Genomic DNA, 27,240 nt, shown 5'->3' with positions numbered 1-27,240 from the left:
GTCCTTATAGAAAGGTATCAGCCTTTCCCTGACAGCATCAGTTTGAGGTCTGGGTTATTTTAGCACCCAGTCCAATTGTAGTCACTGACCACTTGCCTGATACAAGCAGATAAAGGCAACCTGTCAGCTGAAAGGCAAGTATAAAGGAAGGGGGATTGCTGGAATATTTTCAGTTAATGGTGAAGGTGAATCAGAGACACTAGGGGCAGAAGCTTTTCCAAATCAGTCCCTTTCGGAGCCTGAAGGAGCACTCCTGGTTTCCTGACACTAGAAAGAACATTAGAAACTCATCTTTTTAGTCTCAATTCCTCAATTTTTTTTCACTGATTAAGGTGGTCGTGATGGACATTCCACTCTGATCGCATTTAAAAGGACACATTTAAAACCATTTAAAGGTTTTTGATTTACACATATACAATGTTCCTGCCCCCACAAACAGTAATGTTCTGAAATGATAACTCTGTTTTCTCTCTGCAGATGCTGCCCAACCTGCTGAGTTGCTCAAGCAATTTCTGTTTTTGCTTATTTTAGTAACAATAAAATCCATGCAATATTCAATAATTGAATTGGTTCCTTTCAACTGACACTTTGCTTATAAATTCTCTTGGGGATAGGTAGAGTTGAAACTTCTCCCCAGCATCAGAGCACTATGTTATGCAAAAAGGTAGAACTACTTGGATTCATTAATTTTGAAGGAGAGTGAATGACAGATGCTTATTCTAATTATCTGTTACAAAGTAGAATAGAAAAGGTTAAACACTTATATGTCAAGTAATGAATGTATAATAACTTGATATTTTCACAGTTGAGGATGATATGAAAATGCACTTCTTCATAGAAAGAGACTTGATTTACATATATGATTTTCTGGTTAAGGCACCTTCAGGCAAAAACACTGGACACATGAAAGAAAATTAAAAACTGTGGTAAAAGCATAGCAATTGCAATATTACAGAAAGTCCAAAAGGCCTACTTAGTTTAACTTTTTTATAATTGTGTTAGATAATGACCAGGATAGTGAGAGTTGTTAACTAATCATAGAAATCAATATGTATCAAATATGAGGCAATGAAAACTCCCAAATGTGAAAAACTTTGTGAACCACAGATCCACAGCTATGATTTCTCCCAAAGTCTGCTACACTTACCTAATGCTGCGTCTCAAATTACTTTTTAAAGTTTATTTATGAAATGAGCATGTTTCTGTTTAGGCCAGCATTTATTGCCCATCCCTAATTGCCCAGGAGGTAGTTAAGAGGCAACCACATTGCCGTGGGTCTGGAGTCACATGTAGGCCAGACCAGGTAAGGATGGCAGATTCCTTTTCTAATGAACGAGATGAGTTTTTGCAACAGTTATCATTCGACTCTTAATTCCAGATTTTTATTGTGTTCAATTTCCACCATCTGCCATGGCAGGATTCGAACTCGCTCCTTGGAACATTAATTAGATCAGTCCAGCCACATTGCCACCAGGTCTATCTCATTTATTGCATCCCAAAATATTATGTAGAAGAAGGAAGAGCTAAGCCTCCTGTATTTATATTCTCCTTAGATACATTTGTAGTTATACTGTAATGGTCTACAGTCTACTCTTCCTCCATATAGTTAGGTATATTGTAGTGGCAGATTGCAATAATAACCTGTGTTAACATGTTGCATTCAACCATGTGAACCCAGGTTAACAGAGACAGATAATGAAAACTTCTACTATTACTTCCAAGCCTGCAAACCTATAGCAGTTTTAAAGATAGCTTCTATTTATTGTATCTAGTTAGTCCAAACCTTGCCAGCGTTTGACCATTTAATTATCTCTGCTCTATTCTTACAAATATATATTTAAATGCACAATGTGCGGAGGTGTTTTGATACATTTGTTTTATGTTGATAAGTTTGTGGGATGTAGTAACTTCTGTGTCACATTTACCACCGTGAATGCGTATTATAAGTTACAACCTAAAGTTAGTTTTTTTCTGTAACATTGCTGAAATCAGCGATATACTGTACTCACTGCTGTATGCTGTATAATCAGGATTAATTGAAAACGTACTTTTGACAAACAAATACAGTACCTCAAGCATCAGACCCTTGTAACTGACAGACACCTGAGGTTTAATCAAATGCATGTAATACAAGCATCTAACACAGACTGTGTGCAAGACTTAGGAAAACCAGACATTTCAGGCAATTTAAAGGGCTGCCTATCAATGTGATTGGTCAAGTGATCAGCTCTCCAATCACGGAAAGAACATTTTCAAAGGTAGCTTCAAAGGAGGCCCATGTAAAGAATTTAAAATATGGCATTCACACTATTGCTCTTGGCTCAGATTTTCCTTGCCTTCTAACAGCCAGTTCTTGTAAAAGGCCGTCAGCCATCTTTCGAAAAGTGTTTCTCTCTAATAGTACCATCTACAACTTCCAGGCTATGCCCAGCATATCATGCTTTGAATGAAATAACAATATTAAATGAGTTGATCGTATTTTATCAGATGAGGTCAGACAAATGTGGTGCAGATGTATATAGTACCTGAGATCTAGCCATTTTATCACAGTGCCTGTTCAAATCCAGCCAGCTCCATTTGGCCAGACATCTCTAACAGGATACAATAATGTCTGGTAGAACTTTATGAAGACAATATTTGATATTTCACAAGCTAATAGTTCTACACAGTGACCAGAGTGATGGTTCCACTCATAATAGCAAAAGCTCTGACGATTTGAGAAATGACCTTTATGTACAAAGAGATTTCTACTGCATGAAAATGTATTTTCAGATGTAGATATATTTACTTCACAATTCTGCACTTTTAACAATTTAGAACAAATACTTAAAGATGATTTTTTTACCACAGGGTCACAAGGTCAAGCCAACATAAATTTGATCTTATTGTTTTGTACATTTTGACCTCCACAGAATCAACATAGTTTAGTTCAATTTTTACTTCAAATTCAGTTCAGAACATTTTAAGATTTCATGTTATTCTAGTGAGTGATGTCATATTTGAAGGGATACCACAAGCACAGTCAATACATCAGGGATTTGACCAGTGGTATTGCTAGGGGTCTGCATTGATCCACTTGGGAGGATATTGAGTAAAGGAGTTCTACTTGAATTTTTGGTACTACATTTTTTGATCACATGTATTAATATATTAATAAATAGTCATATAGGGTGCAAATTTGCATCATACTGAAAAGACATCTCATCTTGCTGTTGAATTTATTTAGAATTATTCATTTCTCTTTTTGCTACAGAATGGTTTGCTATATGGAGTTGGGACATGGGGCCCACTTAATGCACATCAAGGACATGACATGAATGCTTCGGGTAGCCAGCATTATTTGGTAAGAATAGATTGTATCTGCCTCTTGGCAGAGAGGGAGCGGGGTTGAGAAGCAAGAAACGAGAAGCTTCTCTGCCGAGGACATGCAGGTTCTGGGCTACCTCCACCACCACTCCTTCACCACCCGACACCTGGAGGAAGAACGCTTATCTTCCACTTCGGAACCCTTCAAACCTAGGGCATCAATGTTGACATCACCAGTTACTTCATTTCCCCTCCCTCCACCTTACCCCAGTTCCAAACTTCCAGCTCAGTACCATCCTCATAAACTGTCCCACCTGTCAATCTTCCTTCCCACCTATCCACTCCACTCTCCTCTCTGACCTATCACTTTTACCCCTTTCTCCATCCACCTTTTGCACTCTCAACTACCTTCTCCCCAGCCCCACCCCCTCTCATTTATCTCTCCACCCCGAGTCTTCCAGCCTCATTCCTGATGAAGGTCTTCTGCCCGAAACATTGATTTTCCTGCTCCTCAGATGCTGCCTATCCTGCTGTGCTTTTCCAGCACCATTTTAATCTTGACCCTGGTAATTATAGACCAGTGAGCCTTACTTTGGTTTTGGGTAAAGTATTGGAAAGGGTTATAATACATAGGATTTATAATCACCTAGAGAAGAATAAGTTGATTAGGGATAGTCAACACGGTTTTGTGAAGGGTAGGTTATGCCTTACAAACCTTACTGAATTCTTTGAGAAGGTGACCAAATAGGTGGATGAGGGTAAAGTGGTTGATGCGGTATATTTGGATTTCAGTAAGCATTTGATAAGGTTCCCCACAGTAGGCTATTGCACAAAATACGTGGATATGGGATTGAGGGTGGTTTACTGTTTGGATAAGAAATTGACTAGCTGAAAGATGACAGAGAGTGGTCATTGATGGGAAATGTTCAAACTGGAGTAAAGTTACTAGTGGTGTACTGCAAGGATCTATTTAGGGGCCACTGCTGTTCTTCATCTATATAAATGACTGGATGAGGCTATAGAAGGATGGGATAGTAAATTTGCAGATGACACTAAGGTTGGTAGAGTTGTGCAAAGTGCCAAAGGATGCTATAGGTTACAGAGGGACATAGATAAGCTGCAGAGCTGGGCTGAGAGGTGGCAAATGCAGTTTAATGTGGAAAAGTATGAGGTGACACACTTTGGAAGGAGTAACAGGAATGTAGAGTACTGGGTTAGTGGTAAGATCCTTGGTAGTGTAGATGAACAGAGAAATCTCCAGATACATAGATCCCTGAAAGTTGCCACCCACTTTGATAGGGCTGTTAAGAAGGCATACAGTGTGTTAGCTTTTATTGGTAGAGGGATTGAGTTTCAGAACCATGAGGTCATGCTGCAGCTGTACAAAAGTCTGGTGCAGCCACTCTTGGAGTATTGCGTACAGTTCTAGTCACCACATTATAGGAAGGATGTGGAAGTTTTGGAAAGGGTTCAGAGGAGATTTACTAGGATGTTGCCTGATGTGGAAGGAAGGTCTTATGAGAAAAGGCTGTTTTCATTAGAGAGAAGAAGGTTGAGAGGTGACTTAATTGAGACATATAAGATAGGGTGGATAGGGTGGACAGTGAGACCCTTTCGGATGGTGATAACCAACACGAGGGGACATAGTGTTAAATTGAGGGGTGATGGATATAGGACAGATGTCAGAGGTAGTTTCTTTACTCAGACAGTAGTAGGAGCATGAAACAGCCTGCCTGCAACAGTAGCAGACTCGACAACTTTAAGGGCATTTAAATGGTCATTGGATAGACATATGCATGAAAATGGAATAGTGTAGGTTAGATGGGCTTCAGATTGGTTTCACAGGTCGATGCAACATTGAGTGCCGAAGGGCCTGTAATGCGCTGTAATTTTTCATGTTCTATGTTCTATATCAGTTCAAAAGATTTACGACTATTCAGAGCTTTCAAGCAAATGATGAAATGACAAACCACACCCTGTGATAATGAAAGGTTGTGAAATCAGGCATGTAACTCTAATTATGAAATAATAGCCTTAAGGTTTACGTCAACAGATAGATTTAAGTAGCAAGCATTCGCTTTGTTAACATGGCAGACAGTCTTTTTTCAAATATTTGAAAATTTCAAATTCACCACCTTTCATTTTCTCCAGCTTTAAAGCTTGATAGCTCTGTTTTTATAGATTCTTTTGACAGTTTCAATGAGCTTGATCGTTCCAATATGTTAAACACATTTTCATGCACATTCACTTTTAACTACCCCAAAGGAAACCGCTTCTCTTGATAATTTAACATAGAGGATTTGATAGCCTTCAGGCAAGAGAGCATCAGCTGGTGGGAAAAGTCAAATGTGTGAGGCTGTGGTGGTAAAAACAATGACTGCAGATGCTGGAAACCAGATTTTGGATTAGTGGTGCTGGAAGAGCACAGCAGTTCAGGCAGCATCTGAGGAGCAGTAAAATCGACGTTTCGGGCAAAAGCCCTTCATCAGGAGGCTGTGGTGGTGACATATCAGACACATGGAAAGGAAGAGTTTGCATTTGTAGTTAAAAGTGGAAGTAGAGATGACAGTTGATAAACATACCTGTCAATATGAAAAAGAGAATTTATATTGAGGGACAGGCTGAGAGGGGATAAGCTGACTGAAATTAAGGGACAGTTGACTTGAGAAGGAGATTGAAATCACTGCAGATGATAAGTTGCTTAATGCAGAAGCTGTCAAGAGATTGGTGGGATGATGTTATGTAAAGGAGTTCTACTTGGGTTTTGGGAGTATAGCAGAGAATGAAAGTTGAATAACAGCTGATGGAACAAGGTAGAGGGCTTCCAGGAGGAGATGATGCCAGAGGCAGTGAGGGGAAAGACAAATGTAGTCTTTGGTGCAATGTTATGAAGAATTGGGAGAGTTTTGCTAGTTGGAAATGTTTTTGTAAGACACAGCATATTGTTTCCTGCAAATTAGGTTCAATCAAACACAGATCAGTGTATTCATACATTATAAAGGTACTGATCACAGAATTCCCACAGTGCAGAAAGAGGCCATTTGATCCACCGAGTCTGCATCAATAATCCGAGGAGCATCACACCCAGACCCAGCCTTCCACCCTGTCCTCATAACCCTGCATTTACCATGGCTAATCAACATTACCTGCACATCCTGCACATCCTGGATACCGTGCAGCAATTTAGCCTGGCTAATCCACTTAATATGCGCATGTTTGGAATGTGGGAGGAAACTAGCGCACACAGAAACCCATGTGGATACTGGGAGAACATACAAACTCCACACAGACAGAAGCCCAAGGATGAAATCAAACCTGGATCCCTCGTGCTGTGAGGCAGCAGTGCTAAACCACTGAGCCTCTGTCATGCCCAAGTATCAAGGATTTTTTTTTAGATAAGAGAATAGACATTTTAAAAGCAATGAACTAATAATTGCAGAGGAGCCTGTGAATCAAAAGATGTAACAGAAATTTGTAGTGAGGAATCCAACCACATGTTCATGGAGTAAATTTGTTATTATTCTTCAGAAAAAGTATGAGTTGCTGAACCAGAATGCTTTTAGTTTTAATTACATGAGGCAATTAAGTTCATTTAGTATTCATTATTTATTTTCATTTCAAGGAGACTTCATTGCACGCAGGTGGTCTATCCAAATCAAGCTACACTTCACACAGTTATGGATCAAAATCTTGGGAGTCAGGGAATCACTTGGTAAGAACAAATCTCTGTTTTTCATTAATGTAGTCAAAATTCATGACTTATTACTGTTATCAATGTTTGGAAACTCGGTTTCAAAGTGGAGAAAAAATATATAGCTTTAAGTTTTATTTGCATTTCTTTATTGTGTATGTTAAGAAGGAAAGGAAATTGGTTTAGTTTTATTTTTGATTTCTGAGAGTGTTGATGGGTTGTCTGTTTGTTTACATGCATTAGAATGAAGATCTTAAAACCCTGGAACTGAATATTTCACTGCATTAGCAACAACGAAAATATCGCCTATAGCTTAGCAACAGGATGCCATATGACAGAGGGAGATAGAGACAGAACCAATTGAAATGGAAAATTTTAGCAAGGCAGTGCATTGTTTTCTTTCAAAATGAAGCAGATCATTCAAAGGGAAAACAATTGGAGGAGCAGCAATGTTTTTTGGTATAAACCAGGGCAGAGCAAAAGACGTTCTGAGTGGCTTAGAAATGAGTAAGAAGCAAGTTCCAGAAACCAATGACAGTTTTGCTGACTGATCAAGGGATTTTAAAATGGAGAAAGGGTGACACTTCACTCATATTTGAGTTTCTGTAAGGTTCTTTTTGAGAGTAAATAAGTTGAAATTTTATAGTGTGAAATAATTCATATTTGTTTCCTTTTTTGTGTAATAAACGTTGATGTTCTTGGGTTGATGTACATTGGAATTATCTTGTGAATATATTCATTCACTGATCACCGTGATTAACAATCAGTAGAACCAAAACTTATCATCTATCAAGCCAGGTTTAACTCTCTTAGCTGACTAGTCCAGTATTAGAATCAGCTGGGATCATAACACTTGACACACATCTTTCTAAACTAAGAATCTTGAAAGTTATACAAAAAGTCCTAAAATATGAGTTAATAATTTGTAAAATGTTCAATGTAACACTTCCCGCATTCTTAGTATTTTATAACCTGGAGTTTGGTGAATTGTTCATTAAGTTTCCCTTGATATGCATTCCTTGGAATGAATATTGAATGATTGGGATTAATTTTTTCAAATTACATGAATCTCTGATAGCAAACTCTACCTAAATTATTATTGGTGTATCAGTCCACCTAAACAAATGGAACATTAAATAATAAGATACTAATTGTTAAAGGAATATGTGTAATTTCCAACTTACATGCAGTGAGAAGAGTGATGGGTAGGGATTGCCCAAAAGAAGCAATCAGTTTGGGTTTATCAGCTATTTCATAAGGTAACTCGCCAAACGCCAGCAGTTATTGTGCTATATTGAGTTGGTTTGCTCGCCTGGAAACATGGAATCTTTTGGTGTGGTTGCTTGTGAGGGTTTACATTATTGTTGCATCTACATTTATTTAACATCAGGAATACAACAAGACACAACTGGCAGAGCAGATTCTTCAACAGCAGCCACATTGTATTGGCAAGTCCAACGGTAATTGCTAAAGCTCCATCCAGCTTTTCCTAACACTAACTGAGGAAACTTTTCAATTATCATTGGAAATGGCTATTTCCAGAATTCTACTGGTTGGTCTGGCACGAAAAAAAGTCATCATAGTCTTGCCAGACCACAGGGATGTTAGAAAGGGAGAGAGCGCGGGGAACTGGTGGTGGTTTAACCTGCCACACACGTCAGGCTAGGGGAGAAGTTGAGAAGGCAAACCTTTCATGGTAACCTCAGACGGTGTGGAAATTGAATCCATACTGTTGGCCTCACTCTATGTTGCAAAGCAGCCTTCCAGCCAACTCAGCGAAAACAACATCTGACACAATAGCACAGCCAACAAACCATGTTAGCAAAGACAGTAATGGCAGGGTACCTCAACTACTTCACTTGATCCTTAATTAAGTATACTTTAGGACGGACTTGTTTCCATTGAGAGCACCAAGATAATGGCCAACTTCAATTCATCAGTAACTTAGTACTTCCACATAGTGCTTAATGCTCATCAACTATGAACCCATTTTAATCAAAATGAGCTGCATTTCTGAACATTACAACAGTGACTACACTTAAAAATAAACACTTTAATTATCCCTGAGAGGAAAAAAAATGAGATACTTATGTTATAACACGGGGTAAACCCTCTTGCTTAATTTAAAACCAGCAACACAGAAAAGATTCATCCTGTGCACTAATCTGTAAAAATTCAAGTGGCCAAGAGCTATTTAAAGTAAAAATTAACAACTTTATTTCTTAAAGTATAACAGAGAATAACTAACTAACAACTATGTATGAGTCCTTACTCTTTTACCTTCCCTTCTATAATACTAGTCCAATAAAACTCCCAATTAAGATTTACAAAACAACACTTCTTGTCTCAAAACCAGGCAGCTTTCAGTTTTTCTCTTTAGATCTTCCTGTGTCTTCTTTTCTTCTTCTTAGGAATTTCTGCATCACAGCTTACTGATCGAAAAGGTACCTTTTAGGAGAGCTGTTTATTTCAGGCAGTCAGCTTACATGCTGGGCTTGGCAACTGTCCTCCAACTGTTCAATATTTCCCTGGTCTTAAACCTCAGACCATCGGATTATGTCAATATAATCAGTTCAAACGTGATTGGAAATTAGTATTTTCCAGGGTATAATTTAAACTGATTGGCCTAATTTGAATCTGTTTTTTGTCATTTCCAGGCAACCAGCTACCCAGTAGCTAGACCACATGTTACATTGTGTCTTATTGAGAACACTTGGTGCTGCCACTTCTAGCTTTTAACCCTCTTAAAAGGTATAGGTCACCCACATCTTCATAACACCTCCCCCCTTAAGAAAAAATGAACCATCATCATGAAAAGATAGCTTCATTTTTTTTCTCTACTTTTTAAACACATTACCCTAACATACAGATAGTTTTAACATAGGTTCACATTAACGTCTTCCCATACACCTATGTATATAACATTAAACAAAGACAAACCTCATCTAAACTTATCAGTTAAATCAAGGGATAATGCATCTGCGATTACATTCTTCCAACTTGCAGCATGTATGATTTTTAAATTAAAAGTCTGTAACATAAGACTCCAACGAAATAGTCTCATATTCTTATCTTCAAAACATTCTAAGTATGTAAGCGGATTATGGTCAGTGTACACAACCATCTCTGACACATTGTTCATGACATACACATTAAAATGCTGTAAGGCCAGTACCAACCTCAATCGTTCCTTTTTCGATTGTGGAGCATTTCCTCTGGTGGATGTTGATCTTCTTCAAAAAGTGACCATCTGGCGGTTCAATCCCATCCGTTTCTCCCTGTAGCAGTACAGTTCCAACTCCAATGTCACTAGCATTGATGGCGGCTTTAAAAGGTTTTGGAAGGTTTGGTGTAGGTAAAACTGGTTTGGTGGTTAACATCGATTTCAAATGGCTGAATGCCTCCTGGCATGGTTCTGTCCACTGAAACTTTGTGTTATGCTTCAGCAAATTGGTTAACGGTGCCACTACACTGCGAACAAACTTCCGATAGAATCCCACGAGTCCTAAGAATCGAAGCACCTCTTTCTTCAAGGTTGGTCATGGAAATTCCTCGATGGCCTTTGCCTTTGCGTTCAGTGGGGTCAATCTTCCATGACTGATGTTATGTCCCAAGCACGTCACCTCTGCTTTTGTGAATTCCATTTTATTTAAGTTTATCACCAGTTTATTTCTCGTAGTCATTCAAAGAGCTCTGCCAATTGTACCATGTGATCTTTCCAGGACTTATTAAAGATCACTACATCGTCCAAATAGACTGCGCAGTTTGTTAACCCAACCACAACTCTGTTCATGAATCTTTGGAAAATGGTGGGTGCGTTCTTCATTCCAAGGGGCAGCACTTTGAATTGCTATAGTCCATTTGGGGTTACAAGCGCAGAAATTTCTTTTGCTAACTCTGATAAAGATACCTGTCAGTAACCACGCATTAAGTCCAACTTGGTGATGTAACTGGTTTGTCCAACTTTCTCGATACAGTCCTCCAATCTAGGAATTGGATATGAGTCCGATTTTGTAACAGATTTTACCTTCCAATAATCCATGCAGCATTGTTGAATCCCGTCTGGTTTGGGAGCTAAGATAATCGGCAAACTCCACTCGCTCTAGCTTGGTTTGATGATATCCTCATCGAGCATGGCCTCCACCTCCTTCTGAACCTGTCTAGCTTTGAAAGAATTAAGCCAATAGGGGAGTGCTTTATTGGAGCAGTTATCCCTACGTCTACTTCATGTACAATAGCATTAGTCCTCCCCATCTGATTCTTGCATATGTCCGTATACTGCAGTAACAAATCTTTCAACTGCATTCTATGCCCCTGAGAAAGATAGCTTGCTAACCTATACTACTCCTCAAGGACTACTTCATTTTTAAATCTATTTTGAGGCACATCAAACTCCATTTGATTCCTCACTCTGCGGGGCAGTAACTAACACCTGTTTCTCCAGTTCTTTCTTTCCAGTGTAATACTTTTTCAAAATGTTCACATGACACACTCGATACCTTTTTCTTTCTATCTGGTATCTTTACTAAGTAGTTCACCTGAACTCAACTTTTTCTCAATTTGATAGGGACTACTAAACCTGGCTTTGAAAGGATCTCCTATCACTGATTACAGTACTAACACATCATCCCCTCAGGAAAACATCTGAGTCTCAGAGCTTTTATCTGCCACCTGCTTCATTCTACACTGTGCTTTCTTTAGGTACTATTTAGCTAACTCAACTACTTGATTTAGTCTCTCCCTCACCTCTGCTACATAATCAATGTGTGAGATCTCTGACTTTGGTCCTGTCAATTTCTCTTTAATTAATTTCAAAGGGCCTTGCACTTTATCACCAAATATAAACTCGAAGGGAGTAAACTGAGTAGATTCATTTGGGGTATCTCTAATGGCAAACAATACGAATGGGATACCATTATCCCAATCATTTGGGTAATCCTGACAGTATACTCTCAACATGGTCTTCAAGGACTGATGCCACCTTTCTAAAACTCCCTGGGATTCAGGATGATATACACTGGATTTAAAGTGCTGTATACCGCAGCTATCCATACCCTCCTTAAACAGCCTAGCAGTAAAATTTGACCCTTAGACTGACTGAATCTCTCTGGAAAGACAACTACTAACTCCTCTACTACCGTTTTGCTTTGATACTCCATAATGGAATTGCCTCCAGAAATCAGGTAGACACATCCATTATGGTTAACTTGTACTAGTTACCACTTTTAGTTCTCAGGAAGGGACCTATACAATCAATTATAACCCACGTGAAAGATTCTTCAAATGTGTGAATCAGCAACAAAGGTGCTGGTTTAATTACTGCCTGTGTTTTACCTACCATTTGGCATGTATGACACGTACGGCAAATGTTAACCACATCCTTGTGCATTCCAGGCCAATAAAAATGTTTTTGTACATTAGCCTGAGTCTTTCGTACCCCAAGGTGACCTCCTACTGGTTGTTCATGTGCTATCTGTAACACTACCTGTTTGTATGCTCCCAGCAACACAATCTGGTGCATTTAGGCCCATTTCTTCTCTGCACTAACCTACCATGGATTCCATTTTGGTCTTCGGATTCTATCTTTCAGATAATAACCCTCTGGAATATTATCTGCCTCCTTTTCAGAATACACACCCACATATATATCTTTTATTGTCTTGTCTTACTGTTGCAAGTCTCCTAGCCTTTCTGGAACAAACACATCTGTCTGATCCTCTGCCTGTTCAGGTTTTTCCTGCACCATTACATCAAATAAGGTATCCGCTAACAGAATCTCAACTCCTTTATCTTTCTCTTTACTTTTGGCTTTGTGCAGTGATTTATGATAGTGGGATCTGTTTACCACAAAGTTTGGGAGAATACCAGGATATTTCTGTTTTAACTCCTCAGTTTCTAGGTCTTCCTTGGGCTTCTCCACAACAAGGGGTGTCACTCCCACCTTGGATCCTGCCATATCATTCATAGAGTCATAGAGATGTACAGCATGGAAACAGACCCTTTGGTCCAACTCGTCCATGCTGACCAGATATCTCAACCCAATCTAGTCCCACCTGCAAGCACCCGGACCATATCCCTTCAAACTCTTCCTATTCATATACCCATCCAAATGCCTCTTAAATGTTGCAATTGTACCAGCCTCCACCACATCCTCTGGCAGCTCATTCCATACAAGTTCCACCCTCTGCGTGACAGAGTTGCCCCTTAGGTCCCTTTTATAACTTTCCCCTCTCACACTAAAACTATGCCCTCTAGTTCTGGACTCCTCCACCCCAAGGAAAAGACTTTGTCTATTTATCCTATCCATGCCCCTCATGATTTTGCAAACCTCTATAAGGTCACTCCTCAGTCACTGACACTCCAGGGAAAAAGGCCCGAGCCTATTCAACCTCTCCCTATAGCTCAAATCCTCCAACCCTGGCAACAACCTTGTAAATCATTTCTGAAACCTTTCAAGTTTCACAACATTTTTCAGATAGGAAGGAGACCAGAATTGGATGCAATATTCCAACAGTGGCTCAACCAATGTCCTATACAGCCACAACATGACCTCCCAACACATACTCAATACTCTGATCAATAAAAGAAAGCATAACAAATGCCTTCTTCACTATCCTATCGACCTGCGACTCCACTTTCACGGAGCTATGATGCTGCACTCCAAGGTCTCTTTGTTCAGCAACACTCCCTAGGACCTTACCATTAAGTGTATAAGTCCTGCTAAGGTTTGCTTTCCCAAAATGCAGCACCTCGAATTTATCTAAATTAAACGCCATCCACCACTTCTCAGCCCATTGGCCCATCTGATCAAAATCTGAGGTAACCTTCTTTGTTCTCCATTACACCTCCAATTTTGGTGTCATCTGCAAACTTACTAACTATACTTCTTGTGCTCGCATCCAAATCATTTGGATACATGATAAAACATAATGGACCCAGCACTGATCCTTGTGGCACTCCACTGGTCACAGGCCTCTAGTCTGAAAAACAACCCTCCACCACCACCCTCTATCTTCTACCTTTGCGTCAGTTTTGTATCCAAATGGCTAGTTCTCCCTGTATTCCATGAGATCTAACCTTGCTAACCAGTCTCCCATAGGCAACCTTGTCATACGCCTTACTGAAGTCCATATAGATCACATCAACCACTCTGCCCTCATCAATCCTCTTTGTTGCTTCTTGAACCGACTCAATCAAGTTTGTGAGACATGATTTCCCATGCACAAAGCCATGCTGACTATCCCTAATCAGTCCTTGCCTTTCCAAATACATGTACATCCTGTCCCTCAGGATGCCCTCCGACAACCTGCCCATCACCGACGTCAGGCTCACCGATCTATAGTTCCCTGGCTTGTCCTTACCACCTTTCTTAAACAATGCCACCACATTAGCCAACCTTCAGTCTTCCGGCACCTCACCTGTGACTATCGATGATACAAATATCGAAGTAATGGGCCCAGCAATCAGTTCCCTAGCTTTCCACAGAGTTCTAGGGTACATCTGATCAGTTCCTGGGGATTTATCCACTTTTATGCGTTTCAAGACATCCCAAGAACAAACTGTATTCCTGAAACTGACATTCTGTCAATCACTCCCACTGTAAGTTCCCCTGTCTTAAGTTGGCACTCCAACTTGATCTTACACAGGGGAATGCTAAATTTCTGTCCATCTATCCAACAAATTACCACACTCTCAGGTGACAGATCAGAAAGTGTGCATAATGCCTCATTCCTTACTATCAACAACTAGTTAGATCCTGTATCTCTCAAAATTATAACTTCTTGTCCTTCTCCCCCGTTCTTTTTGAGTAAATTTTACCCACAGAGGCAAATTCTTTGTAGAGATCAGGTACTAACTCCACACCCAGACCCTGCCTAGGCTGTGTACTCTCCTGCAGCTCCTCATCTCTTCTTGGGGTCTCCTTTACTACCTTCACTAATGCCACTGGCTTAGCTTCTTTTGCTATATTATTTCTCACAGTGCCTTTCTTTAATGGCCAGTATCGTGTCTTTATATGTCCCATCTTCTAGCAGTGAAAATAACTTTTCCCAGTGCCCTTCTGAAACTACCAGAACTACAATTTTCTGTGCCCCACTCCATTACAGTGAAACACCTGAGGCCCTTCACCTCCTTTCCACTCTCTTGGGCTTCTTTTTCATCCTGTGGTAAATTCTTACCAGTGCTCTCTACTTTTGGTTTTATAGTGTAGGATATCATCTTCTCCCAACTTCTATCCCTGACAGGATGAAATTCTGGCCAGAAGCTTATCTTATGCACCAACAAGTGCATAGATTAGCAGAATCTACTAATTCTGCTGCCCTTCTCACTTCCTGAAATTTCCATTCCTCCACATGAATTCTGACCATCTTTGGAAGTGAGTTTTTAAACTCCTCCAGCAGAATAATCTCTCTTAGAGCCTCAAATGTCCTATTTATTTTCAAAACAAGCACCCATCAATCAAAATGACTATGTTTAATTCTTTTGAACTCAACATAAGTCTGACCTAGTTCCTTCTTTGTGTTTCTGAACCACTGTTTATATGCTTCTGGTTCTAATTCATAAGCACTTAAAATAGCCTGTTTAACCTCTTCATAATCTCTTGACCTCACATCCAACAGTGCAGCAAACACCTCACTAGCTCTGTCTACCAGGTTAGACTGAACTAGCATTACCCATAAATCCTCAGACCACTCCATCTGCCTACTAATTTTTCAAATTAATTAAAGAAGGGTTCAACAACTTTCTCATCAAAATGTGACAGAGTTTTGACATATTTTTATATGTATATCGCTACCTTCTTTTTAATTCTCCATCCTGATAACTTGACTTTGCTGACTAAGTCACAACTTCTCAAGTTCAAATTCTCTCTCTTTCTCTCTCTTTCTCTCCCTTTCTTCTCTCTCTCTCTTTGCTCAGCTAAGAATCTTCTCTCTTTCTCTTTTTCCTCTCTCTCACGCTCTCTTTGTTTATCTTCTAACTCAACTTTCCTCAATAAGTTTCTCTACTGCACTTCTCTGTTTCTCTGGCACACCTAAGTGTTTGAGTAACCTCTTTACAATTTCAGCTTTGCTTTTGTCCTTGGTTAAAGCCAAATCTAACTTATTTGCTAATTCTAAAAGTATGGCCTTTTTTTTCCTTCTAAACTTTCTTGACAAATTTGAGAATCATCTTCAAATCCCAAAAACTCTTTAGCAATTTTAAGAGCCATTTCTCTCACTTTTAATTCACTCAACCACAAACCACCGAGATTAAACATATTGCTTCATCTATGTTTTATTAAAAGATCTAGAAAAATAACCTGCAAGTGTTTAAATCTGCTGAGATGTTTTTGTACCCCAAATCTATTCAAATCTGTTTAAACCAGTTCAGATTTTGGACATGAGCCCCCATACTGTTATGATATGGGGCAAACCCTCCAGCTTAATTTAAAGCCAGCAACACAGAAAAAATTTGACCCATGCAGTAATCTGTAAAAATTCGAGTGGCTATGAACTATTTAAAGTAAAAATTAACAACTTTATTTCTTAAAGTATAGAAGAGAATAATTAACTAACAGCTTTGTGCAAGTCCTTACTCTAACATATCTTTTACCTTACCTTCTGTAATAATCTGATAAAACTCCCAATTAAGATTTACAAAACAACACATTGTTTTGGAACTTGGGAGAGAAAAAAAAAGTCAAAACAACAGCACTTTTAAAAGGGAGAAGAAGAGAGAAAGAAAACAGATGGTGAGGTCAGTGCAGGGGTTGGGTTGGGGGTGGGGGGGGGGGGGGGGAAGGGAGAGAGAGAGAATGAGAGAGAAATAAACCCACACTGCTAACTGACAGAATTGGTAGTTATTGCTTTTGCTGTTGAATTCATGTATCGCTGGACATTGGAGCACGTCCGAGAAAATTAACAAACAGTGAAATTCACAACTGATCTTGGAGGAACCTGTTTGGGTCACAGCACAGAAACAGATCAGCGAATTTTAAGCGTGGCCTTACAATAAGTCTGCAGTCATGAGTAGAGTGTGTTGTTTTTTGATTATATGGTTTATTGAGCTATTAAAATATAAGCCATAAATATTAATTTAACCTGGAGCAGTGTTTTGTAGAGGAATAAGACAGTGCTATTTTCTGGGTCTGTAGATTGAAAGAAGCAAAAATGGCCTCCAGTAGAGTGATATGCTCTTCTTGTTGGATGTGGGAGTTTAGGGAGAGTTTACAGGTTACTGAGGATTATATCTGCAATAAATACCATTGCTTGAGAATCCTATCAGATTGAATGGATTGGTTGGACAGAGAGTTAGAGGTAATGAGGAGTTTACAAGAGCAAGGGGATGTGATGGATGGTAGTTATAGGAAGGGGGGAAAGTCTCAGATACAGTCACATAGATGGATTAACTCCAGGAAAGGTAAGAGAGGGAGGCAGGTAGTGCAGGAGTCTTCTGTGGCTATTCCTATTTCAAACAAGGATGCTGTTTTGGAAAATGAAGAGGGTGATGGATTCTCAGGGGAATGTATCACGAACAGCCAAGTTTCAGGTATTGAGACTGGCTCTAATGTAATGGAGATACATCGGGTTCCACGTGATCAATTGTGTTAGGGGACTCTCTAGTCTTATGTACAGACACGTTTCTGTGGCCAGCAGCGAAAAATCAGAATGATATGTTGCATCCCGGATGGCAAGATCAAGCATGTCTCAGAGAGGGTGCAGAATGTTCTCAAGGGGGAGAGGGGCCAGCAACGCGTCATTTTACACATTGGAACCAATGACACAGGAATGGAAAAGGTTAAGGTTCTGAAGGGAGATTATAGAAAGTTAGGCAGGAATTTAAAAAGGAGGCCTTCGAGAGTAGTAATATCTGGATTACTCCCGGTGCTACGAGCTAGTGAGGACGGGAATAGGAGGATCGAGCAGATGAATGCATGGCTGAGGAGCTGGTACATGGGAGAAAGATTCACATTTTTGGATCATTGGAAGTTCTTTTAGGATAGAAGTGATCTGTACGAGAAGGATGGATTGCACCTTAATTGGAAGGAGACTAATATACTGGCAGGGAGATTTGCTGGAGCTGCTCAGGAGGATCTAAAATAGAAAGGTGGGGGGCGGAGGTGGTGGTGGGCCCCAGGGAGATAGTAAAGAAAGAGATCAATCTGCGACTGGTACAGTTGAGAACAAAGGTGAGTCAAACAATCAGGGCAGGCAGGGACAAAGCAGAGAACAAGGTAGGACTGATAAATTAAACTGCATTTATTTCAATGCAAGAGGCCATAACAGGGAAGGCAGATTGAACTCAGGGCATGGTTAGGAACATGGGACTGGTATATCATAGCAATTACAGAAACATGGCTCAGGGATGGACAGGACTGGCAGCTTAATGTTTCAGGATACAAATGCTACAGGAAGGATAGAAAGAGAGGCAAGAGAGGAGGGGGAGTGGCGTTTTTGATAGGGGATAGCATTACAGCTGTGCTGAGGGAGGATATTCCCAGAAATACATCCAGGGAAGTTATTTGGGTGGAACTGAGAAATCAGAAAGGGATGATCGCCTTATTGGGTTTGTATTATAGACCCCCCCAGTAGTCAGAGGGAAATTGAGAAACAAATTTGTAAGGAGATCTCAGTTATCTGTAAGAATAATAGGGTGGTTATGGTAAGAGATTTTAACTTTCTAAACAAACACTGGGCCTGCCATAGTGTTAAGGTTTAGATGGAGAGGAATTTGTTAAGTGTGTACGAGAAAATTTTCTGATTCAGCATGTGGATGTACCTATTAGAGAAGGTGCAAAACTTGACCTACTCTTGGGAAATAAGGCAGGACAGGTGACTGAGGTATCAGTGGGGGAGCACTTTATGGCCAGCGACCATAATTCTATTAGTTTTAAAATAGTGATGGAAAAAGATAGACCAGATTTAAAAGTTGAATTTCTAAATGGGAGAAAGGCCAATTTTGACGTTATTAGGCAAGAACTTTCAAAAGCTGAATGGGCTCAGATGTTTGCATGTAAAGGGATGGCTGGAAAATGGGAAGCCTTCAGAAATGCGATAACAAGAGTCCAGAGAAAGTATATTCCTGTTAGAGTGAAAGGAAAGGCTGATAGGTATAGGGAATGCTGGATGACTAAAGAAATTGAGGGTTTGGTTAAGAAAAAGAAGGAAGCACATGTCAGGTATAGACAGGATAGATTGAGTGAATCCTTTGAAGATTATAAAGGCAGTAGGAGTATACTTAAAACAGAAATCATGAGGGCAAAAAAGGGACATGGGATAGCTTTGGCAAATAGAGTTAAGAAGAATCCAGAGGGTTTTTACAAATACAATAAGGACGAAAGAGTAACTAGTGAGAGAATAGGGCCCCTTAAAGATCAGCAAGGTGCCCCTAGTGTGGGGCCGCAGGAGATGGGGGAGATACTAAACGAGTATTTTGCATCAGTATTTACTGTGGAAAAGGACATGGAAGATGTAGAATGTGGGAAAATAGATTGTGACATGGTGAAAATTGTCCGTATTACAGAGGAGGAAGTGCTGGATGTCTTGAAACGCATTAAAGTGGATAAAACCCCAGGACCTGATCAGGTGTACCCTACAACTCTGTGGGAAGCTAGGGAACTGATTTCTGGGCCCCTTACTTCGATATTTGTATCATCAATAGTCACAGGTTTGGTGCCGGAAGACTGGAGGTTGGCAAACGTGTTGCCATGGTTTAAGAAAGGTGGTAGAAATAAGCCAGGGAACTATAGACCAGTGAGCATGACGTCAGTGGTGAGCAAGTTGTTGGAGGGAATCCTGAGGGACAGGATGTACATGTATTTGGAAAGGCAAGGACTAATTAGGGATAGTCAACATGGCTTTGTGCATGGGAAATCATGTCTCGCAAACTTGATTGAGTCTTTTCAAGAAGCAACAAAGAGGATTGATGAGGGCAGAGCAGTGGACGTGATCTATATGGACTTCAGTAAGGCGTTCAACAAGGTTCCCCATAGGAGACTGATTAGCAAGGTTATGGAATACAGGGAGAACTAGCCATTTGAATACAGAACTGACTCAAAGGTAGAAGAAGTGGTGGTAGAGGGTTGTTTTTCAAACTGGAGGCCTGTGACCAGTGGAGTGCCACAGGGATCGATGCTAGGTCCACTACTTTTCATCATTTATATAAATGGTTTGGAGCATAAGAGGTACAGTTAGTAAGTTTGTTGATGACACCAAAATTGGAGGTGTAGTGGCAATGAAGAAGATTCCCTAGTTTACAATGGGATCTTGATCAGATGGGCCAATGGGCTGAGAAGTGGTAAATAGAGTTTAATTTAGATAAACATGAGGTGTTGCATTTTGGGAAAGCAAATCTTAGCAGGACTTATACACTTAATGGTAAGCTCTGAGGGAGTGTTGCTGAACAAAGAGACCTTGGAGTGCAGGTTCCTAGCTCCTTGAAAGTGGAGTCGCAGGTAGATAGGATAGTGAAGAAGGTGTTTGGTATGCTTTCCTTTATTGGTCAGAGTATTGAGTACAGGAGTTGGGAGGTCATGTTGCGGCTGTACAGGACATTGGTTAGGCCACTGTTGGAATATTGTGTGCAGTTCAGGTCTCCTTTCTATTGGAAAGATATTGCAAAACATGAAAGGGTTCAGAAACAATTTATAAGGATGTTGCCAGGGTTGGAGAATTTGAGGTATAGGGAGCGGTTGAGTAGGCTAGGGCTGTTTTCCGTGGAATGTCAGAGGTTGAGGAGTGACCTTATAGAGGTTTACAAAATCATGAGGGGCATGGATAGGATAAATAGACAAAATCTTTTCCTTGGGATGGTGGAGTCCAGAACTAGAGGGCATAGGTTTCAGGTAAGAGGGGAAAGATATAAAAGAGACCTAAGGAACATTTTCACACAGAGGGTGGTACGTGTATGGAATGAGCTGCCAGAGGAAGTGGTGGAGTCTAGTACAACTGCAGCATTTGAAACACATCTGGATGGGTATATGAATAGGAAAGGTTTGGAGGGATATGGTTTAGGTGCTGGCAGCTGGGACTAGATTGGGGTGAGATGTCTCGTCGGCATGGACAGGTTGGACCAAAGGGTCTGTTTCCATGCTGTACATCTCTATGATTCTTTGACTTTATGACTTCTTATTTTAAAACCAGGCAGCTTTCAGCTCTTCTATTTGGATCTTCCTGTGTCTTCTTTTCTTCTTCTTAGGAATTTCTGCAGCACCTGTTACTGATCGAAAAGGTACCTTTTAAGAGAGCTATTTTTCCAGGCAGTCTGCTTACATGCTAGGCTTTGCAGTTCTCCTCCCGACTGTTCAATTTTTCCCTAATCTTATACCCCAGAGCATCAGATTGTGTCATTGGCTTTTAAGATTGTCAATATATTCAATTCAAACTTGATTGGAAATTGCTATTTTTTTGGGATATAATTTAAACTGACTGGCCTAGTTCGCATCTGTTTTTTGTCGTTTCCAGGCAACCGGCTACTCCAGTAGCTGGAGCACATTGTGTCTTATTGAGAACACTTGGTGCTGTCACTGCTAGCTTTTAACTCTCTTAAAAGGTATAGGTCACCCACATCTTCAAAACACTTAAACGCTTTAATAAATTCAAATCCTATCTTTTTCTCCCTGTTCATTCATGACGTTGCCAGTTGAAACTGGTATAACCACATCAAAAATGATGATGATAACCTTGCATTTATGGCAAGTCTTTCACAACTACAAGAAGCTGCAAAGCGACAATTAACCACTTTCCTAGTTAAATCATTGCTGTCATGAGCGAGATCAGGAATCAAAAATGATAGCAGAGCATTTTACTGAGCTACCCTTTTGGCTGTATTATAAAGTGTAAATCCAAAGAAATGCAATCTTTTATTTAGCCCTGTTGCTTTCAGTTTTTCTTTGCAATTGAATTTATTTGATATTATTAATTTCTGTTTTCACTACAGGGATCTTTCCCATTTCGAAGTAGCATGTTTAGGCCAATTAACAAATCACAAGAACATGACTCAAATGGTTGGGCTAACAGGCACTATTTGGTAAGAAAGAATTACGATGAAATATATTAAAATTAATTGTCAGTTTCCAAAGTGATTTTTTTTTAAGACAACTAGTGCGAAGAAGTTCTGATTATACATATCCTTACTATTTAAGAGTGACATCAGGAATTAAGCTCTTGAACTGTTTTTAACTAGCACAAATATTATTACTCCTCAAAGAATGCAGACAATATAACAAAAGTTGCCAATGACAGTGCAAGCAGATAATTACAGTTAGAAATGTATATGACTCACAGCAAGGTAGGCATTTCCTCAGAACTGCTGACTGTCGCAACTCTAATCAACAGTATAGCTAAACAATGCTTAGAAGCATATCAGAGCATGTGTCATGCTTTTGATGATGCTCTGGCAGCAGAACTTCAAAGCAGTTCTTTATCTAAATTAGTCTGCATCCTTTCTGTATCGGAGAGATAAACTGGACTGCCACTTCCTAAACTGTTTTTTTTGTAAATAATCTCCAAATGCATGCAAAACATTGTCCAAACAGAACTGAGCTCTCTGGCAGATATAAAATAAGTTGTGTGACCTTCCGTAAACAAATCTAACAATTAGCTGAAACAATGTGTTTTCTGAGAAATGTCTTGTTAACAAAAAAAACTCTAATGCCCAAAGTGACCTTTTTGAAAGCCAATTCAGAGATCCAAGGATTGTGTAATAAATCAATTTTTCATAATTGTTTAAAACTCCAGCTATCAGTGAAAACCATCAAATATGAAACCTTCATAACAAAGGATTTGTGCTGTTTTTGACATTTACATTGCAGTACCAGCAGCATTTAGTGTTCATTGAGCTTAAAGAAAAGAAAAACCTTATTGTCAGCTCAGGTCATCCTATCAATGATTACTGTATACTAACATTTTCCTTTCATTCTTGTTATTAAAATATTGATGTTAAGATATTTATGATGGAATTAATTTGCAAAAACTGAAACAAATGACTTATTTTGATTTTAATTTTCAAAAATAAAATAATGTAAACTGATGTATGGCCACTCTTTTAATAGAAAATCAGATAACCATATTACTTACAGCATATGTATGTTGTTTATTATTGTTTTAACTTTTTTTTAGGAGCCAGATCCTACTTTTAAACCTCATGTGTATAATTCTGAAGGAGATGACCTATGTGAGCCATCTCTTGATGCCATCAGCATAGTTGAAGGTAGCATTGGGTCTGACTACTTGGACAACTTAGATCCAAAGTTTACAGCTCTAGCAAGAATCTGTCAGGAAAAATATCCACTGTAAGTTCAATGGCAACAGAAATAAACTATGAGCACTAAGGAAAGCTCTTTATAAATTGTTCATATTACCTGTTAACAAATTAATGACGTGGGCTAGAGAGCATTGTGTTACCAAGAATTCCAGACAGCTATGTTTCATGTGAAAATGATGCAAAACAATCCTAATTTTTATTCCCTTCTGATTTCCGTATAATTCAAAACAAACCACCTGACCACACAAAACCTGAACGCTGCTGAAACGAGACACGTTGATGAACAACAATCTGTATCTCTTTTCAGCAATAAACAGAAAACTTGTATTACATACTATGATTAAGTTGAATAGCGAAAGACACAAGTGTTCAATATCTGGCTTTTATTTCTCCCCAGTTATGGAGGGAAATCCAAGGAAACTCCTGACAAACTACTTATAAAGTATACTTAAGGGATTTTCTGTTGAAACAATGGTAATGCAATGATGAGAATCATAATGAAAACTGAACTCCAAAACATTACTTTAAATATTTGAACATGGCTTCCTAGTATTGTGCATTTAATTATTTTGTAAATAACAAACTCTTCATAATCTTAAATCTCCCATCCATGTGTGGAATGAACTTCCAGAGGAAGTGATGGATGTGGGGGCAGTTACAATGTTTAAAAGACATTTAGATAAATACATGAATAAGAAATGTTTGGATGGATGTAGGCCAAGCACAAGCAGGTGGAGCTAGTTTATCTTGGGATTATGGTCGGCATGGATTGGTTGGACCGAAAGGTCTGTTTCTGTGTTTTATGAATCTATGATTTTATGACTCCCAACTGAGAAGGAGAATTGCAGTTAGGTTTTAGGGGCTGTCTTGTGGTGCAGTGATAGTGTTTTATTCTTGCACTGGGAGGCCCAGTTTCAGTCTCACCAGCTTGATTAGAGAAATAAGTTAAAAAAATGGAAATATACTATGCTGTTAATGTGATCAGGCTATAAGGTTTCAATTCTTGTTTTATTTGAATACTGTCACCTAATTGCTGTAAATAATTTACTATTACTGGTAAATATTGGGAAAGGTACAAATATGTAGGTATTTCACAAAATGGATAAATGTTTTTTAATCTAAATTAACATTCAATAGCTTTTTTTGTGGTTCAGGGAATCTTCAGCACTGAAACATGGCAGAATTACTTTTTGCCACTACATTTAATGTGGATGGGGGTGGTGGGTGAAAACAAAGCTAATTTAATAGTGAGGATAACCCATCTTTTTATCCTGACCACAAATTCTTGTCTCTATACACAGATTTGATAACCAAAAGTCATCCCTTTCTTGCTCACTGTCTGTAAATTACAATGGAGGAGTTAGTCCTTGTAAGCCAATTCATTTCCCTTACTTCACCACAACTATTGCTAACCCAAAGGACCATGAAGAAACGGGTGCTTCTACTACCTGCATTGGCAGAAGGCCTGAACATGTCTTTTTGAAGAGATAGGATACAATACTAAGCATCTCTCCTTTGCTTATGTCTTCGCCATTATCTTTCTGAACACCAGCACATTTAAAACCCTTAGATATCTTAAATTATTCCTAGTTCCTCAGACCTCCTTTGCTACCTTTAATGTTTCACTAGATTTATCACTGGCTTTTTCATTTTCACTTGCTATGAACTCACCCTAGTGAGAGAGTTCAAACTTCTTGCTTGATTGGATTCAAGTTGGGAAAGTGGATTGGAATGGGAAGAGGGTCAGAATGGAGTATGGAAATTCTGCCTCAACTGTACGGTAGCGACAAGAGAAATCCAGCTCAGAATTTCTCTCATGAGTTTGAATTAAGATAAAAAATGACAGATTCTGTTCTGGGAATTTTAATCTAAGTTAACATTCAATAGTTTGTTCTTTTCTTGAATGATTGTGCATTGGATAAGCTTTAATGAATCTGTGTATATTAGTGCAGTTAGTTGGATGGCTGGCTTGTGATGTGGAGTGATGTTAACAGATTGGGTTCAATTCCTGCATCTGCTGAGGTTACCATGAAAGATTCTCCTTCTCAGCCTTTTCCCTCACCTCAGATGTGGTGACCCTCAGTTAAAATAACTCTTAGTTGTTTCTTTGCAATAGTTGAACTACGGGATTTTTACTTATACATGCTTTCTATAATAATGGTATAAATTAAGTGATTAGAAGTTAACATAATAGATATAATGATACATATTTATCTATTTAATGAACAACTGTTTTGGAAAGTTGTTACATTTGAGAGTGGCTTATATTAGCTTTAATTTTGCAGTTCCTAACTTTGAACATGTTTCCTGACACAATGTATGCTTATAAGTTTTGCATTTAATTTACATAAACATAGTGAAATGTGGAATAAATTATGGGCTGAAAATTACAATATTTTGGCGGTGTATTTTTTTTCGTTTCATGGACAATTCCTCTCTGTGAGGACTTGTGGGTTTTCTTAAGTTATTGTCCTAACCTCACATTTATTGCCAACTCCACCCTTCTGGCACTCCTCTTGTTTGATACTAGCCTGATTCTACCACATGTTGTAGCTGAAAGAAGTCATCATTCACTAGATGTCTCAGAATCCAGCGCTATCTCTGGAATTAGTATGCCATTACATTGCTCTCCTGGACAAATGTCTGCAATAGCTTTGCACAGTTTGTGACAGTTGCTCCAAACTTGGCCCAGAAGGGGAAATTGGCACCTCACTTAGTGGACAGAGATCTTGAGGTCCTGCTGAATAGTGTGGTACAGAAAGGGACCTCTGCACATCCCCCAGGAGAGGCAGTCGAAGCCATGACAGCAGATCCTGCCAGCCTGATTTGTGATTATCACTCCTGTCAGTGGGCTCTCAGAGTCTGGAGAAATGCCCAGCCATATTGTAAGTAGGTCAATGACCTTCTCTGCTCTGCTAAGGTAAGTACCAATAACTTCTGACTATTAACTCTCACTCATACTATCTCTGCTATGCACTCCCACCAAGGCTATGCCCTGCAACATCATCCCTCATTTGCTGTCAACTACCCAATCTCCCTTCACTTCTAATCCTGCAAGACTTCTGTGTCCCTCCTACTCAGTCACAATGTGTCAGTACCATAAATATCCCTGTGCTAGCCATTTTTATTTTACTCAATCCTTCCCCTTTTCTCATGCCAGGAGAAAATAACCCTAGTATGGGTGGTGGGGTGCCCGACATCTCGCTCCTCATGTCACATGAGAAGGGAGATCTGCCCCTAACTGCCCCAAATGGGATAGATCCAGAATGGGTCGAGCATCTCAAAACTTTGAAGCCATGAGGTGTGGGCCATCAGCAGCATTAGTATTATACTCCATCATGATCTGCATCTTAATGGACTAATATGTAGCTCAATGTACCCCTCAATCAATATAAAGAACTAAACTTGGTTTAATGAAGAATGTAGTAGAACATGCATTTCTGAAAATAAGATACCAGCCTGCAAGTTACAATTCAGGATTACTTGTATGCAGAACAGCAGAAGTAGCATGTTATAGGTATATCTCAGTGAAAAAATTAAAAAAAAAGTCAACATTGGCATTACGTTACTGAGAATGAAGAAAGTGTTCTGAGATGCAGCATGTTTAATCATTGAATTAGATGAAGTTTCTGCATGCAATGTTCCTTGCAGCAGCACACTAATAAGAGGTGCCAATGCACTCCAAAGTACAGCATTAAAGTGCAGCAAAGTAAATGGAGCAGGGATATGCCATGACAGTAGAGACAGTCTGGCTGCCAGTGTCTATGGGGTTAAAAATCACACAACACCAGGTTATAGTCCATCAGGTTTAATTGGAAGCACACTAGCTTTCGGAGCGATGCTCCTTCATCAGGTGATAGACTATCACCTGATGAAGGAGCGTCGCTCCGAAAGCTAGTGAGCTTCCAATTAAACCTGTTGGACTATAACCTGGTGTTGTGTGATTTTTAACTTTGTACACTCCAGTCCAACACCAGCATCTCCAAATCTCTATGGGCGTA

The 27,240-nt window shown here is 39.4% G+C and overlaps 1 protein-coding gene across 3 annotated transcripts in view; it reads left to right on the top strand.

Annotated features, from left to right (window-relative positions):
• The window catches only part of LOC122560072 (cadherin-like protein 26), an 84,862-nt gene extending 59,230 nt beyond the window's left edge, over positions 1–25,632 (top strand). Inside the window, exons 14-18 of one of the 3 annotated variants that reach the window (XM_087994922.1) lie at positions 1,211–1,303; positions 3,254–3,343; positions 6,929–7,018; positions 21,914–22,003; positions 23,095–25,632. In XM_087994922.1, the coding sequence (XP_087851048.1) occupies positions 1,211–1,303; positions 3,254–3,343; positions 6,929–7,018; positions 21,914–22,003; positions 23,095–23,271 (540 nt within the window). In that variant the 3' untranslated portion in view covers positions 23,272–25,632. Of the gene's footprint in view, positions 1–1,210; positions 1,304–3,253; positions 3,344–6,928; positions 7,019–7,240; positions 7,571–21,913; positions 22,004–23,094 lie in introns of those variants that run through there. The other 2 variants (XM_043710282.2, XM_087994923.1) reach the window with 2 other exon arrangements.
• Positions 25,633–27,240: the final 1,608 nt, after the last annotated feature.

This window comes from Chiloscyllium plagiosum, unplaced genomic scaffold (assembly GCF_037043375.1).
Source record: "Chiloscyllium plagiosum isolate Xiang-an unplaced genomic scaffold, Cpla_swu_hap1 HiC_scaffold_15, whole genome shotgun sequence".
NCBI classification, from domain to species: domain Eukaryota; kingdom Metazoa; phylum Chordata; class Chondrichthyes; order Orectolobiformes; family Hemiscylliidae; genus Chiloscyllium; species Chiloscyllium plagiosum.
The sequence above is the reverse complement of the archived record's forward strand: the minus strand, read 5'-3'. Positions and strand labels throughout refer to the sequence as shown.